Source organism: Plenodomus lingam (assembly GCF_022343315.1).
Source record: "Plenodomus lingam strain CAN1 chromosome Unknown contig_19, whole genome shotgun sequence".
In the NCBI taxonomy this organism is placed as follows: Eukaryota; Fungi; Ascomycota; class Dothideomycetes; order Pleosporales; family Leptosphaeriaceae; genus Plenodomus; species Plenodomus lingam.
The window spans coordinates 691,824-708,692 of record NW_027093936.1 but is presented as its reverse complement, the minus strand read 5'-3'; the positions used below and the strand labels follow the sequence as shown (position 1 = coordinate 708,692).

Genomic DNA, 16,869 nt, shown 5'->3' with positions numbered 1-16,869 from the left:
TATGCTGTTTCAGATGGACTGGACGCAAGCTCTTTGAATAAACACCACAGTTTTTTCAAGAAGTATGTGTCAGGTCTAAATCACACAGACGAACAGGCCAGAAATCGCTGATCAAAACTCCTCAGCTGTTAGCCTCTGACACCAGCAGCCGATATCGTCAATAGCTGTCACTCCAATGAATGGGCTGTGGCTGATGTTGAGGAGCGACAGTTCACATGGTCAATCAACTTCACGCACAGATATCTCGAGACTTCTAGAATCTTCGGTGACCCCGGACATTCTGAGACAGGGGTCTGACGGATTAACATGAAGGAGCAATCGCCAATGTTTGCCAAGGAGAATGACTTGCGACCCATCAAATTGAGTGGCTGGGCTGAGCGAGAAATGGTGTCGGCGAGGCGTGAGTTGTGACGGGATTAGGTAGACGCTGCGATGATCATTTCATTGCGCGTCTGAGCACTGATGGCATCAGCCTATTCTGCTGTACGCCTTAGGGTTTGGAAAGCATGTTGTGCGCAGGAGAGCAACAACAATGTGCTAATGGCTTGGAGACAATGAAATAATTTTTTCAATTCACCCACAAAGTGACCCACTTGTCTTCGTGAATCCATGAAGCTCAAAGATGCCTTTGACGGCAATACAGTATGCGAAAGAGTCGACCACCTGCAACAAATTGGCTGGACTAAATACTACCAGAGTCAGTCAGTTTACAAGCCAAAATGGCACTGTCGCTTCTTGAGACGTGAGAAAAGCTGGGGCCTTGGGTACGAACCAATGGCATTGCATCCACACGGAGTTTCTCTCATAAATATTTCAAAAGGTATGTAAAACGACTTTCATTCAGGTGAGTTCTGCTCAGGTCCTGGTACTCGCAATGTTGGGACACTGTCTGTCGATAGCTGAACTCGTATATCGAGGTGTGACCGCGCTGCCACTCGTACCTGATGTCACGGCTTACGTTAAAGGATAAGGGACCAGTTCTGTAACGACGCAGGTAAGTAAGGCATCCGAAAGATATCCGATACGACTCAAAGGCATATGGGAGTGCGCGTCTGCATGGAAAAGGGATGAGATTCCTACCCCTATAGGTCTTGTACGAAAGGACAAGAAGAACTTGTCTGTCTATCTATGAGCATAAGGCTCCTTTTATATCTGGAGGCAGAGGGGCCTCGGACTAGAGTCGGAGCCGTATCGGACCTGATGATATCTTGGCTAGTCTGATGAGAAAAACTGGAACGAGTGCTTGCACTTGTTACAAGTTCCATATATCAGCTCCATATTTTCTTAGGCACCATCTTGCGCAATAACCATAGTAGACAACTCTGCCTCTTCGTTCGATCAGGCATCCACATCAGCCAACACCCAAGGATGGCCATAAGCGTCAGCCAAACGGAAAGCCTTGCGGCGTGGAGCATGTCGCGCGGATGTTTGGTATAGTGGGCGATAATTCGGCCAATCCAATACATGGTTAGAAGGCATTGCTTGTATGTGCATTTGAAAGATTCAGAGTCCTTGCAGGTGCTCCAAGACGGGAAGAAGCTTTGTCCTCCTAACACTCTTCTAACTCCAGTAGGGAAATATGTCAGCTTACGGCGTCTACTCAAACTGCGCCGAAAAAAAAGTGCCAAAAACTGCGTACAATCCATCGAAACAACGAAAATGTATGACAGGTGAGTCATGTACCTAGATGTTCCAGGCGGTCCAACACCATCCAAGCTTCAGGACATAACCCAAGTATGCGACGAGCGAACCATTGAGTTGAAAGTGGCTTTTGCAACGTGAAATGGAGAATTCTCCTCGTGCAAGGTACGATACTTGATGGTAGGACGTCCTGTGCTGTGTCGTTAGCACAGCGTCCTTCCTCCCAAACAAACAGTGAGCGGTCTCCACTTGCCGCCCGCCCCGAAGAAGCTTGTAGATCGAGAGCCCCGGGGATCTGGGGCGCCGCGTTCCAATGGTGGACCGCAGTTAGAGGAGTGTGCTCCAGGGCGGCACAGCTTTCTCGACTCGAACATGCGAATGGAGAAATACGGCAAGGATTTTTTGTGCCCGGTTGAAATGATGCCGGTAAGCCTCATCATTCCATCCGCAATACCTCATATGCCTGTCATAACGTGGCAGATCCCAGACAACAGCATGCTCCCACGCCTATCCAAACATCGCCACGACCGACTACCGGTACCTAACTAACCAGTCTCGCGACTTGACAAGCGAGCTATGGACCGGCTCGTTTCCGCTCATCCCTGGTCGGACGTTGTAACTCCTTTTTCCGAAATGCTTTTCTACATTTTCGATGGCGTGAGACGGGATCGTACAAGTCTAGCTCCCATGCACTTAGTAGATCGTTCTTTGTTTCTGCAGGGGAGGGAGCAATAGCCTGGGGGTGGGAGACCTAGGTGCGATCTAGATTTTTTTGCGAGGTTGTGTTCAGTTGGAAGCCACGCTATGCCTAGATACCTCTCGGGGTGAATTAATCATCCGTTTACATCATCCAACGACCACGTTTTGGCCCCTTTAACCTCTTTCCTCCCCAAGACAAACCAGCTTTTCAAGTCCATCCGGGACAAGCATGCACGACGGACCTGTAACAAGGCTCTTTCGCCTGATGTTCCAGACCCACAATGTAGTAGAAGAAGAGGCTCCAAGACAAGCCAACCACAAATGTCCTCTAAAAATTCCGTCCCGTGTACAAGACCCTGCCATCCAGCCGCAACCTTGACCTGCAGACGCAATCACAGCACAAAGCAAGGCCAAAACTTTGACAAAGAACGGTCCAGTAAAACAAATCGTTGATCTAGCACTGCACTACACATGCTCATCGCCATCGCCATCGTCACGCCTAAAGAGGACCCCCAACGCCCATCTCCTCTAGCCAATCATCCTTCGATGCCCCCCCCCCCTAAAGACCCTAGCTAGCTGGAGGAAACGCAGTGGCTGTATACTAAGCTCATCTCATGCACCCTCTGCATAATCGAATTTCGATTGCAAGTTAGACCTGGCCGTTTCAAATGCTCAGTCGCTGGCTGCTTGTACGACCGTTAGTAGCATGGTAGCGAGTTACTGTGGTTTGTTAAGTGAACGCGCTCGCTGTTTAGATAGGGGTACCTAGTGTATGCGATGTGATGAAGTGTGATATGATGCACATGTGAGCTAGGTTGTCAGACGGATTACAGATACAATGGCCAGCCATCATCTCTTCAGAAGCCCAAGAAAGAACTGTAATGACGCATAATCTGGCATGAGGAAAATACGAAGCATTGCTTATAGCAAACAAGCATTTCTAGGAATTTTGCTGGTTACCGCTAATGTAGTAGACGTGGGGGTGAGAAGAACCAGGAACTACGGCGTTCCTACGCTCAACGGTCAGCAGCGATTTCCATGACCAACCAGTACAGACGCCACGGTAAAGCATCGGTTCCGCAGCCAGTGATATTGATTTTGCGATTATGCACGCAAGCAAAACATGTCATGCATCATCGGCATTCTGTCAGATGCGTCAGGACCTGTAGTCTGCGAGCCTCGAGGACGATCGGGATCTAGGAGGACCGACTAGATCTAGTGCACATTCTCGTATGCAGAATACTTTCGTCCTCCGGCTTCCAGGTCACGTCCTGGGAGTATGAAGCGTAGGGATTTTGCTACGATGCCGTGCATGAATACGTAGACACAAACCTCTCTCGCGTGTTCGTCGCTGGAGCATCGTTTTTGATGCGGCCCAGGGTATGTGTTATGTGTTGCTTCCGACACTTGCCTAGGGAATTTGCCTACTTGTGCTACGGTTGGCAGATATCGACCGCATAAACTCCGCGTCCACGCATGGGGGCACTGCTTTGGGACCTCAGTAAAACAAAAGAAGACCTGCATGATTGATTTGACCGCTCTTCTGTATACTCTTCACGTTACACACGCGAGGTTCCGTGGGGAGACCATGGTAATGCGTAGACATTCGACTTCGCCAGGACGAGAGTAGCGTTGACGTAGCCAAACTTGCAGGACCAGACTCGAAGCTGTTGTCCTTTGCGATCAGGATCTCTGCACTCTCGTTCGTCACCTCTGCAGTCTGAATCATGCTCGCAGCAAGGTCCTTTCTCACGATCAGCTTCAACATTAGCAGGACACGTCGTCTCATCATGAGAACCAATGCTTGGGAGATTTCATGGTCTTTGCGTCAGGAACAATGAGTCGAGGAATGTTTACACGTGCCCAGGACTGACGCGTGACCTTTCGACACACAACTGCAAAATACAGCTCCTTCGTGTACATCGCCCCTGACTTCACAAGGCTGTGTAGTCACGCCAATACAACCACAGGCGAGCCGTTTCGCAATTCGGCACCTGTAAATGCGAGTCGAACCGGTAGGGCGGCACTACATGAAATCCTGCTTTCGGGTATGATAGAGACGGCAAACTGTCCGCTCCTATCGGTGGGGACGACACACCAAGTATACAATCTTTCGACGTCTTTGAAAACCCGCCTATTAAATTCCTGGAGCTTTACCCGGTTTTTCCTTGTATGATGTACTATGTATGCTGCATAGGTAAGGGATGCGGCCCGAAACGCGAAGCTTCGGTAACGGCTGCGGTGGCAATGACGGGAGCCGGTACCGTGCTGTATTGACGTCGATCCTTCGCAATGTCAGACGAGAGACCAGCAGTAAAGGTAACACGATCATTTTTTGTTGTTCTCAACAAAACCACATGATATGTTCAGTAGTCATCGAATACCGGCCCACAAGAACAGCCTTTCAACATTGCCAGCTCCAGATCTGCTCTGGGGCCAGGGACGACCACCGCGGACAAGGGAATAGATTCAGGCACACGCGAACCGTGAGAGCTATGAGGTAAGACACAAGCCTTCCGAGTAGCTGTTGCAGCCCACCAGCCTGATGGGCTAGGCTCAGTGCGCGGTGCAGCCTTAGATTGCCAAGGCATAATGGGCCCTTTCATGGGGCAGCGCGTTTCGTCTGTTAGAAACAGTAGACCAGGGCAGCTGCTCGAGGAGTGTAAAGCCTCATCAGCCTCTGCAGCTGTTATCTAGCGACGGCATCATGCAGAGCAGCGACCTGACAATATACCCGTCGTCAATTGGTCCCAGTGGCGCATCGCCCCTCATGACAATATGCATTTTCCGCACATCGGTCGAAACATCGTCGCCCGTTATTCCACTGGCAGTCAAGCATCCCATTCCGTCGCCTCGCAGCTGTCCCGCCTGCCCCACGGTCTCTACTTGACTGTGCAACGGACCTTCATACCAGCCAATAACGTTTGCAAGCGTCGTGTTACTGTCAGATATCGATGACCATCGGTGGATTGGCGAACGCGATGGAAGATCCAATACATTTGTGGGTGTTCTGTATTTCGGTCATGCAGCGACATTGATGTTGCAGGGCAGAGCGTCTGCGTATTTGTGAGGAAGCATACGGTCAAGAATGCCTGTGAGTGTCGTGCCAGCGCTCAGGCTCTTGTCGTCCTTTAGGCTCTCTTGGATGAGGTTCAATTCGCTAGGTTCCCTCGCATGGCAGGCGCATTTCCACAGCAGAGCATCAATGGTCTGAGAAGCTGAAATAATCCAAGGTCCGATACATGGCTCTTTTATTTCTGCCCCGCGGATAGTTATTGAGTTCAAGACCGCTCTTGATACTAACATTAGCGGAAGTATCAATCCAGATCTCCAACAGATGAACGAGGTACCAGCGTCCTTATAGCACGTTGATCCGACCAACAAGAATATTTTGGTGCCATTGTGGAGCCTGACTAGGCTTTTAATTGCAGAATAATATCTACAGATATCCCGATATCCGGTCTTGGAGCCGCCGACTCATTACGCCATGGAGAACGGCGCTTGTACCAATATTGGCCACTATTTGGACAATAATCATATACGATTTCGTACGCAGCGCGAGGGTGTATGGGACGATGAAACGGCATATCCATGGATCCCGGCTCCACATTGTCAAGTTCCAGGTCGAAATCCAAGCGGGCTGTCGGAATTTTCTGGATCAAGCACGCTTTTCTGTCAGCCACACGATGGGCCTCATTCAACTTCGGAAAGTTGGAGTCACTATGTGGCGCCACCGACACCCGCCGCGACGGGATATTCCTTTCATGGTAATGGCAACGCTATGACTCCCGGCCTTCTAGCCACGGGATCCTGGTTGGAGGCCTAATCTTCTGGGTGGCATTCATTGTACGGAAATGATAAAAGAGAAATGCAGTAAGTGCAATCCTGGTTGGGAACGCTCGCCCATTACTAAGTCGAGTCAGTTCGCCGTCCTCAGCCATTGGCAGTCTGCATGAACAGCAAATGTATAATGAACCTTTGATGCAACTAAGCCAGTCCATATCGCCACCTGAACATGAGGGGTGAGTGCGCTTACATTTCTTTGAATGGTCGCTTTGTGGAGCTAACGCTGCATGTAGTTACACAGTAGCGCATCCGAATGAGTATGTGTCCCCAGACACGTGTGCCTTCTCTTCAGAGCCGATCGAGGAACAGTTTTCTGGTCCAACACCAGGAAAGGATGTTCACAAAGTGCTGTGTCCACATGGTTGTGGGACAAGCTTGACAGGCACGCATGCCTATGGCAATCTAACCCGCCACCAGAAGTCTCGAGTTTGTAAAGGCTCTGGTAGAGCAAAGACGAGGTACCACTGCCAGATGCAAGGTTGCACACGAGTGTATTCGCGATCCGATGGCCTCAAGGTGCATATGCGTAGACGACACGGTGCTCCTCTTGAGGGACCTAAAGGCGAGGAAATTTGTGGTGAGGTCGGGTACCGGTATGTTCTGGGAGATACCGGTAGTCGGTGGTAGATCGAGATGATGGTTTTGAAGCGCCCGCGTATCAAGAGCAGCGTGATCTATGCTCGCTTTCCAACCACCATTGTGAATTCCTGAAGACATGTCGGCTTATGTGTATGTTGCCGGGTAGGACGTGTTCGTTTCCTAGAGGTTCGAGGAGCAGCCAAGGCTGTTTGGGTAGGTACCTGAAGCTAACGGAGGAATTCGTGCTTGTCACCGACGCGTCTAGTTATATCCGACACGATTTCTATATTCGTACGATCTCGTGGTCGCAGCTGAAGGACAAAAGGACAACAAGTCAATTCGTGATGGAGCTTGAGAATTACATGGTTTGCAAGAGATGGATATGATGTAGTGAGTTCGCGCCCAACGAACTAGGGGCTCCTGGCTGGCCGTTCGACGTTGACTAGTCCTTCCCTGATCCACGGTACATAGGTAGCACCTTTCCGATATGACAAAGCGGGCCGATCACTTCACTAGCAGCAGCGATCGCAACATAATATCCAGTGCACCTTGGACATGACTCCGACGCTTTGAACGTTTCTGTCTGCGCATCGTCACTTGGAAGCGACTTTGGACAGCCGAAACAGAAGACCTTGGGCATGACTGTTTTAACAAGCAAGCTAGGGGGAGTTGGTGACATCGTAGCCATAGTATAGGACTACCAAGCTACACTTGAAGACCTATATATAAGAGTGGAATGGTTTAGGGGGCTTGATGTGAGCCTTCACTGAGTGAACATGTAGACATTTATCGACCATGTCAGCTATCAAGGGCTACCAGTTATGGGACACCCAGCATAGGTCCGTACTCTTTAGAAGATCATGTTGAGCTGCGATGGCCACGGCAAATGTGTAAAGGGAGCCAATGAAGTCAGATCAACTAGGTCAAGGTGTGAAGTTGACATGGCGTTGGAGATCAGAGTTCTTGTCAATATCTGTTTATTTCGATAGCGGAAATTTATGTACCTATGACATGTGCCTGTCTCATGGTTTATGCGATGTATATACGTTGGAATTTTTAAGCCTAAATGGGCTTCTGATGACATTAAGGAAATGAAACGATCGCGCAGTGGTGGTATAACCCAAATGCCCAGAATAGACGCCAGATGACAAAAGGAGATTAAGGTAGGATCAAAGGACAAGATAGGAGACCTTAACAGATGGCAATAAGTTTGACGATAGTGAACGACAAAAAGAGAAAGACGATCATAGGCTCGTGACTCGCGCACCATGCCCTGTAGCTCTGTGCGGCCGTAGGTTGATGACTGATTCGAGCTCTCTTAACATGTTGGTATTTGATTCGCGCTGTTCGCGTAATGATGCTTGCCGTACCCGGTCATCCTGTATTTTTTGCATTCTTTCTTCTCGCGACATGGTGGCTCGCGTTTTAGGAATGGCGATGGCTTCGAAGATTTCATCGTCCGATGTACTTCCCTGGTCGCTAGACGGAGCGCTCTGCTGGGGACTTAACAGACCCCCATTCAGCGCACGGAGCGCATCGGATGGACTGCCTTCATCAACGGCCGTTAAGCCGCCCAAGCTTGGGACAGGGGAGCGCAAACCACTTGATGAGGCCAAGGAGATGCGCCGTTCTTGTCTATCAATGTTAAGTGCAAGAGCGTTCTTACCAACCTCCCAAGCTTGCATCAGGCTCTTTAGATCAGCGCCGATGGAGTCGTATTGTGCCATGAGGTGATGACCAAGCTCTGTGACATCTTCTGTGTCTTCCAAACTGCGATTTGTTTCTTCTCTCAGCACTTGCATTTTAGCTTGCAGCCCCCGAATGCCCTGTGATAGTCCTGATAGTTTGCGGACTGAGTTGCGAATCTTCTCTCGGCCTGGTGTTGGTGCTATTTTGTTGGGTGAAGGTAGTATGAACTGCTCTTCCTCACTCAGTACACGGTTGAATTTCTCGCTCCACTGACCGACCGGTCGAGCTAGGCTCAGCATCGACTCTACAACACTTGACCATCGAGAGAAATCCGGCTTCCCACCGTCTGCTTCAAGAGCTAAGAGTGAGCAGAGATAGACTCTTCGCAGGGTAGACAGGCGGTATTGCAGGGTTCGCAGCGCTTTGAGGGTTTCGGCGTCGTCAAATTCAGATGCAGAATAACCCTGCGCCGCTTCTTGCAAATCAGGGTTGCTGATTTCGTAGACATCGAGATACTTTTCCAGATCGTCCTCTTGTATGAGTTGTTTCAGAATACCACATTGCTCAGCGAGAATGGGTATGACCTCGGCGAAAGCTGCTTGGAGATTACGTCGCAGCCGCTGGCAGCGCCTGGATTGCCCTCTCTCTTCCATCCTTGAGATGGGAGGTAAGGGGCAACTACTATGTGTCATGTCAGTGGGAAGGTGGCACACGCGGGGAAGCGGACATACAGTCGGTAGCCCCGTGATACCAGCTCCACCTCTTGTATCAGCGCAAGCGCCGACGAAGTTGAGGCCTCAAATGCCTGTAGATTTGTGACCAGAGCAGATGCGCCTTCCACCGCTTCCTGGCGTAAATACTGCAGCCACTGGCGCCGCATGTAGGTGTAGACGGCGGTCGCAACAACCGCGAATGCCATCACCACCAGCGTGGCTCTTCCCTTGCTGAATCGGGCCTGGCGGCGCGACCAATGCACCAGCCATACCAGAATGAAGGCGGTCGATCCTGTGAGAGCTGCGCCAGCAGGGCTTATGGTTGCGGCCTTGAACTCTTGCGGGCCCGCATGTCCGTGGGCTGCGAAGCTGGGAATAGATGAGGTGCGCAAGCTGCCCTGCTCGCCCAAGAGCTGCGAGGCGACTACAAGATAGCGAAAATGTTCGAGGAAGCGCTCGTTATCTGCGCGCCCAAGCCGCGAGTTTACTGCCTTCTACGCATTCCATTCAGTCAGCAAATGTAACCAGGCGATACCGGACTCGGCGGACCCACCGAACATGCCGTATGAATGCGCGCAATAGAGCCATGGCGCTCGTGGATCCGCAGTGGCTGTGGCAACTTGTCTCTAATCCGCGTTTGCAGGGTGGAGGGGCCTCGAGGGGCGAAGCTGGGGGAGTCGGAGGAGTGGGAGAGCGTTGGTGACGATGGACGAGAGCCTCCGCGGCCTTTGCCTAGCATCGTGTTAGTTCAAGTGGTGGGCTCCTCGCAAACCACGGCAGCCAGCTGCGTACCTTCAAGGAACTCGGCCAGCGGCGAGTCGTCGGGTATCACGTTCTCCATGCCGTGCTTGCTACCTCATGTTGCGCCGTAGTGTGGCTCGGTGGAAGTTGCGCGTGGACAGCTCGCAATGGCTTGATTGGGTGAGTCGATCGCTGGTACAGGTGACGAGGGGCGATGGCCGGGAGAAGCACACGGCGTCCAGGTAGCGTCAGTCGCGGACTTGTCGAGATCACATGGAATCTGGCAAAGGAGAGCACACGGTGGTGGTTTGAAGAAGCATGCGAGATTGAGCAGGCGCAGTACGGAGACGGTCCTCTTGTGATTGGCCTGGCCAGGGCGGACATTCACCCCATCCGACGCTTATGTCATTCGCTCTGTGCGTCTCCCCTCAAGCGCATCCCTGCAAATCCTCCCCTCTACCTTGCCCTAGGCGCGCGTTACGCTCAGGCACACGATAGAAACAGCTGCAGCCATTGGTCTGGCTTGCTTGTATCAGTCCCATGCTTTTGTTATGCCTACCGGTACTCCAAACATCAACAGCGTGGACTTTGTCACCCTTAACGTGAACTGGTCCGTTGCTGGATAGAGGGGTGAAACATCGCCACCTTCGTTCCGTTTGAAGCGAGTCAATTTGAGTCGGTGAGGTGCAACTCCTGAAATGTACGGTAACTCCCTCCCCCCCCCCCCCCCGCAGCCTTGGCCATAATGTAGCACTACTATATGCGCCTTCTTCAAGTCGCCTAACGTAGGTACTTGGTCTAGCCACTGCAAATACACCCAAACAAATGGCGCCTGGCGCCGTCTGCCACGCCGTGTCCTCTTCTGGCCACAATATACGTGCAGTATACCTACTGATATTCATTACCGCCTTGATCAACATGACTCCTGCGAACAATGCTTCCCCACTCAGTCCTGACGGGACGTTTAAAGATAGAATGATTCGCTTAAGTAAGCCGTACCAGTGCCAGCATTGGCAGCAGGCTCGTAACGGTGGTTCCTTGTGGGGTTTTCTGCCACAAGCATTCGCTCTTTGCTATGGCATTTGCAATAGTCTTTGCCTGTGCGATAAGGAAATGCTTGCCTCAGCTCTGTATTGCAATCAATCAACAGTCTTCACAGCAAGCATGGCCAGGAATGCACGGGCCAGGACGCTACGTTGCCGAGATCCAGGGTCGGCATCGTGAACTGCTTTCCGAATCCCGACATGACCTCGTCGCCCGTGCCATCACCAATTGCCTCACCCTCTCTAATCTCGCTACCTTCAAGCGCACACTACATCAATACCGGTTAATCATACCATTACATATCGACCCCTTCTGCAGACGATCAAGCCCTACTTAGACACATCTCTGTGCAAGGAAACCTCGTTCGACCCTGTCACAATGGCGGCATCAGCTCTCCAGGAGGAGCGGGAGCTTGCCATCCATCCCATCATCGGTACCAGCGTCCAGCACAACACACAGGTACGCTTGTTGAATAGTCACGCCATTCCCTGTCCAGCTTCCGCTTGGCACCCGCGTTCTTTATCTGGCAGACTGAATGGTGCTTGCTAGAAAACCGCTGATGTATCTTCAAGGTCGTCTCGAATATTCGCAATCTCACAGCCTCATTATTCGGCGTCGCAGCCGGAACGCTGGGCCTCGAATCATATACCGGCTTCATATTCTACCTTCTGGGATCGCTCTTCGTCTCAGCATTGCTCTTTTCACTGAAGGCACATGGCAAGCCTAGCACATACTTCTACAAGCCACTCGGCGACATGTGGCTTGGTGATGTTTTTGGAGGTCTCAGTGGGTTCGTACTAACGTGGACACTATTCTATGGTCTAGTCAGGGCGTGAGGGGAACAGATGCTGGATTGAATACACTTGTGCCTACGGTTCCATCATGACAGCCAATATCGACGGGGGTCAAGACGGTCCTGCAAATATCGACGGCAGTGTGGGATAGAACCGCAATTATTTTAGCAGACTCATGAAGGGATTGGACGGTGCTTTTCTATAGTAAAAGAAACATACTTCCAATACCCAAGGAGAGCATTTTAGAATGCAGCGGGACCATGGATGCCGGATTCACAGCTCACATCAAGTCCAATGTTGATGCGGTTGCACTTTCGCGAGTCGCGAGTCGCGCCAACCCGGCGGAGGGTCGGCGCTGCCCTAAGTGGCGCCAGCCGCTAGGGCTGGCGCAGCCCCCTATATATACCTATTATAAGGATAGATAGCAGGGGTAGATAATACACAATTAATGCACTACTATCTATATATACCTAGTGCCCTATCTAACCTTATCTATATTAAGTAGTAGCTAAAGCTTTTAATAAATAATTAGTCGCCTACTAAGAATAGCGCTACTATTAATTAGCTACCTAAGCTCTAAAAAATAAATAGAGCCTTAATAGACTTATACTACGCTATAAAAATATAGAAGTTATAATAAGCCTAGTCCTATTTTATTTCTATATAAATAATATAATTATTTTTATAAGCTTATAATACTTACCTAAAGTAGCTATTTAGGTATAGAAGAGTGCTAGCTCTTGCTACCTAAATAAAGGAGTTAGCAATAGCACCTATAGCATAGCTAGGAACAGCGCAGTCTCTATAAAATAGCGTAGTTTACTACTAAAAAGAAATTTTTTTAGTATTTAAATATATAACTTTCTCTTACTACCTTATCTCTTAAAACTACTACCTACTATAGATTAATTTAAAGATACTATAGAAAGCTAGACACTAGTTATTTTACTAACTACTATTGCTTACGCTAAGCCCCTCTGTATCTATAGCTAGGTTGCATAACCTGCCTGCAGACACTAGTATAGTAGAGGCTACTTAGTATTAACCTTTAGTTTTTGTAGTTAATAAATAGTATACCCTACTAGACCTAGATACTAACGCGTTTATATTAGCCTATTAGCTTACCTTATTTCTAAGCTATAACGTTGCGTATTAATAGGCTATCCCTTAGGAAACTACTAATATTATCTATATAGTAGTCTAGTTATATAACCTACTAACCCTATAAGACTTAGCGCGCCTTAGATAACCTAGTAACAAATATAGTGCTAAACTAGGATATCTATTTTAATAGAATTTTAATATTAATAAGTCCTTAGCAAAGAAGATCTTAAAACGCGTTACTAGCACTTTTTATAACGCTACTACCCTACTTACTAAGTATTAGCTTTTTTAGGAGTAGATAGCTAGATAACTCTAGGGAAGACACGCTAGATTTATTCCCCCTAAGACTAGGGATCTAAAGCGCGCTATATAATAGGATATAAGTAATAGGGATACTACTATAGAAATTTCCTCCTATAGCGTATCTATATTAACCTCTATAGGTGCTAAGTTATAAGTATATAAGAGAAGGGGCAAGCGTGTAAACTTATCCTTAAGAGGCGTTGTAAAGTATAAACCTAGATTAATTACCTACCTAGCTAAATAGCTAAAGTTAATAAAACTAGCTACCTATATTCCTAATTTAGACACGCTACTAGAAACTACTATATTATAATAAATAGACGTGTTATATAGCGCTACTACTTAAAGTTCTATAGAGGTAGACTAGGTTTTGCTATTAGTAGAACTAATAGGACTACTATATTAAGCTATAGCCTAACCTAAGCCTACTAAGCTAGGGCCTACTCCCTAATATACTACTAATAAACAACATTATAGCTAATTAGATTTATATACAGGCCTACTACTAAACAAACTATAGTACGCATTATCTAGGGAGGCTAACCCTATATAAGATATAACTAGTACTAAGAATAAAGCCTACTAGGGTATAGGAAGCGTACTAGAGGACACTAGCCCTAAATATTTTTTATTAGGGCATTATAAATCACGCAGTAACCTATTTAACGCAGCTATAGTAGATTATTCTACCTAGTAGCTATATTTAATAATTGTAACTACTAAGGTAAACCCCCTTACTATAGCTAGACCTACCCCTAATTTCCCCTAAATAAACCCCCTCCCTATAGCTATATCTACGCTACTAGCACTATTATAGGCTAATATTACTATAATAGTGCGCAGCAATCCTATAGTAGAAGGTAAAGGTAAAGGGTGTACTAATCTACCCTAGCCCTAGAGGATACCTAATATAACTAAACTAGCTACTAAGGAGCTAATTAAAGATATCCTAGACACACTTAATATAAAATTTAATACTTTATAGGCTTAGATTACTACTTAAAACTAAGCCCTAGATACCTAGTAATTTTCTACGTAAATAAGTAATAAGGTAGTTAGGGCAAATTTTTATTAAATAGCTACGTAACTATAAGCTAAGGATAATACCTACTAGACTAGCATATATTAGATTGCAATATAACTTAATACTCTAATAGGAGTAGTCTAGAGTTAGTAGTATATTGCCCTAGCGCAGGCACCTATAGTATAGTAATTACCCCTGCTAATATAGCTACTACTTTATTTTCTAGGCACCTAGTAGACCTAGATAGTAGTTCTAACGCTACTAGGAATATTTACTTAAATAGCGCCTACCCTAGTACCCTAAGCTCTAGCGTAAGCTAACGCGGACGCAGTAGAGCTATACAAAGGTAGTAACATCTACTACTATAGTATAGCGTAGATATAACTACTACCTAGTAGACCTTATTACCTACCCTAAATAGCGCTATAAGCACTAGCTAAGGCTACTATGCCTAGTATATCCTAATAGTAGTAATCCTTACAAATACTAGGTCTAGCGCCCCTACATAATATTACAAGAATACATATACTAGCACGCTAGGTAATAAATAACTAGGCTATAGTTTTACTATAGGGAATAGCTAGCAACCTAGCCTACTACTAACCTATAGCCCTTAGGCCTTTAATAGATTATAGAGACGGGTATTTTTTAACTATAGTAACTACTAAGGAGATTAGCGCTAAGCTAGAACGCGCTAAGCTTATAGGAGGCGGCAATCTAAGATTCTACGTAGAGGATACTAGGTATTTTAACCTAGGTATTAAGATAGCTAACTTAAATAGTATAAATATATATTAGGGATATATAACCTATAAGCACCTTTACCCTTTCCTTAATATAATTTAGGGCACTACTATAATATTACTAGACTATATTATATACTTATATTTATCTAAGTGCCTCTATAGTAACGCCCTTATATAGTTTACTAATTAGCTTCCTTATAGCGCTAAATAATACGCTATGGTTAGGCGCAGATTAGAAAACTAGACTAAGCTATTAACCACGAAATTCTAAAGGCCCAAGTCTAAGGTAGGAGCTAAGCTTACAAGAATAATATTTACACTTGCTAATCTAATAGATAACAAGTTAGTTACTACGTTTGCTATAAACATAGCTTGTAACCTATAGGAATTTAGATATAGGGATATAATAAGGGACAAACCTATATAGATTAATATAATTTACTAGAAGCTTAACCCTTATTTTAGGCTTGTGGTCTAGGACCCTATAGATAATAATAGTATAACCTACTAAAGGTTTATTTTAGTGCTTAAATCCTGCGCGAAGGTTTTTAAGGAATAGTAGAAAGCTAACTAATCTTATGCTAGATATTTAGGTAGGTACCCCCTAGGTAATTATATTGCGAACGCTACTAGCTAGATATATTATCTATTTAGAAACTAGCCTTTAGCTAGTCCTCCTAACTAAGGTAGGACGTTAGGACTATAGCTATAGTAGCAATAATACACCTATAATTCTAATAACCTATTCTATTAAATTAATAATCCCGCGCAGTATTCTTAATAGGCTCTAATAAGTAGAAGCGCGCTACCTATACGTGCATCTACGCTAACAGACTAGAGCGCTAAAAGAGGCCTAGACGCGTCTAGTTTGTAATTGTAACGTAATTTCCTGCTATAATATTACCTAGCGCTAAACTAGGGTAGCAGGTAAGGTTGCCTAGCGTAAGGATATAGTTTTTTAGTTAACAAAGTTAATAAAGGGGATATAAATAATAATCTATTTTAGCTAGGATCTATAGGTATAGATAATAACACCTATAATAGACACTTACTAAATAACAATATATATAATATAGCTATAACCTAATTAGGTATAGAGGTAGGATAGTTTAATAGTAATAAAGGCGTTATAGGAATCTAACTTCTACACTTTAATAAGGATAGGGTAAACCTAGACGTATTTATAGGTTTTGCGGGTTAAAAACTATCCTTCTTGCTATTTAGCGCTAGTACGCAGCTAGAGGAACTAATTATTAGCCTAAGAACCTATAGCACCTATAGCGCGAAATTCGCTTTAAATAACAAGCTATAGGAACACCTATAAGATACTAAGTATTTTATTTGCGCTATAGAGTATAAATATAGTGCTATATTTAATAACTAGGAAAACTTCTAGGCGTTAGGCACCTAATAAGTAAGCCCTACACTAATATTCGCGCAACACCCCTATATAATAGTAGCACAAATATAGTACTAACAAGATTAGTAGGGGTAATAGATAATATTAACCTAACTTTTATTAACTAAAGTCTATTATTAGTAGTATATACTATAGTATTATAATAATAGCAATAGTAGTATCTTAAAATAAACGCACGTTTTAGCCTAAGTAGTCCTTAGGTTATTATTACCCTAGACACTAGAGCCTGTATTACACTAGTAGATAAATATTTTTTAAAAAAATTAATCCCTAATATAGAGGTTTAGTGCTTAAAGGATCCTATATATATTAAAGGTATTAGTAATGCAATTTTATTCTACTACGCTTTTGCGTAGGTCCCTTTAACACTAGATAGGGTTAGCGCTACTAGCACCCTACTTTAAGTAGTTATTAAAATTAAGCTCTATATAGTCTAGGATCTAGACGCTAGCTTGCTGCTTAGAATAGACGTGCTAGGACCTAAGGACGTGGATATTAATATAGGTAAAAGAATTTTAACTTTCCT

The 16,869-nt window shown here is 46.0% G+C and overlaps 6 protein-coding genes across 6 annotated transcripts; 3 read left to right on the top strand and 3 right to left on the bottom strand.

The window, feature by feature from the left end:
• Window positions 1-1,878: 1,878 nt before the first annotated feature.
• On the top strand, window positions 1,879-2,260 carry IAQ61_004228 (uncharacterized protein; the record flags this gene model as incomplete). The annotated part of the gene is made up of 2 exons (XM_003838832.2): window positions 1,879-2,067; window positions 2,129-2,260. Coding segments are annotated over 2 exons (321 nt in total), but the record flags the coding sequence as incomplete, so codon positions are not given.
• Window positions 2,261-3,555: 1,295 nt separating this feature from the next.
• Window positions 3,556-4,143, bottom strand: IAQ61_004227 (uncharacterized protein; the record flags this gene model as incomplete). Its single annotated transcript, XM_003838831.2, has 2 exons — window positions 3,908-4,143; window positions 3,556-3,858 (listed from the first exon to the last, which is right to left on the bottom strand). Exons 1-2 carry the CDS (start codon window positions 4,130-4,132, stop codon window positions 3,556-3,558), a joined length of 528 nt encoding a protein of 175 aa, XP_003838879.2. The 5' UTR covers window positions 4,133-4,143.
• A 563-nt stretch (window positions 4,144-4,706) lies between these two features.
• Window positions 4,707-5,349, bottom strand: IAQ61_004226 (uncharacterized protein; the record flags this gene model as incomplete). Its single annotated transcript, XM_066096260.1, has 2 exons — window positions 4,707-5,018; window positions 5,068-5,349. Coding segments are annotated over 2 exons (594 nt in total), but the record flags the coding sequence as incomplete, so codon positions are not given.
• A 436-nt stretch (window positions 5,350-5,785) lies between these two features.
• IAQ61_004225 (uncharacterized protein) lies at window positions 5,786-7,229 on the top strand (the record flags this gene model as incomplete). Its single annotated transcript, XM_066096259.1, has 3 exons — window positions 5,786-6,153; window positions 6,219-6,362; window positions 6,420-7,229. Coding segments are annotated over 3 exons (906 nt in total), but the record flags the coding sequence as incomplete, so codon positions are not given.
• A 496-nt stretch (window positions 7,230-7,725) lies between these two features.
• IAQ61_004224 (uncharacterized protein) lies at window positions 7,726-10,262 on the bottom strand. The gene is made up of 4 exons (XM_066096258.1): window positions 9,960-10,262; window positions 9,721-9,899; window positions 9,186-9,661; window positions 7,726-9,135 (listed from the first exon to the last, which is right to left on the bottom strand). The coding sequence occupies exons 1-4, from the start codon at window positions 10,006-10,008 to the stop codon at window positions 8,010-8,012; spliced, it is 1,830 nt and encodes a 609-aa protein (XP_065953576.1). The 5' UTR covers window positions 10,009-10,262; the 3' UTR covers window positions 7,726-8,009.
• A 723-nt stretch (window positions 10,263-10,985) lies between these two features.
• On the top strand, window positions 10,986-12,194 carry IAQ61_004223 (uncharacterized protein). The gene is made up of 2 exons (XM_066096257.1): window positions 10,986-11,411; window positions 11,525-12,194. The coding sequence occupies exons 1-2, from the start codon at window positions 11,331-11,333 to the stop codon at window positions 11,786-11,788; spliced, it is 345 nt and encodes a 114-aa protein (XP_065953575.1). The 5' UTR covers window positions 10,986-11,330; the 3' UTR covers window positions 11,789-12,194.
• Window positions 12,195-16,869: the final 4,675 nt, after the last annotated feature.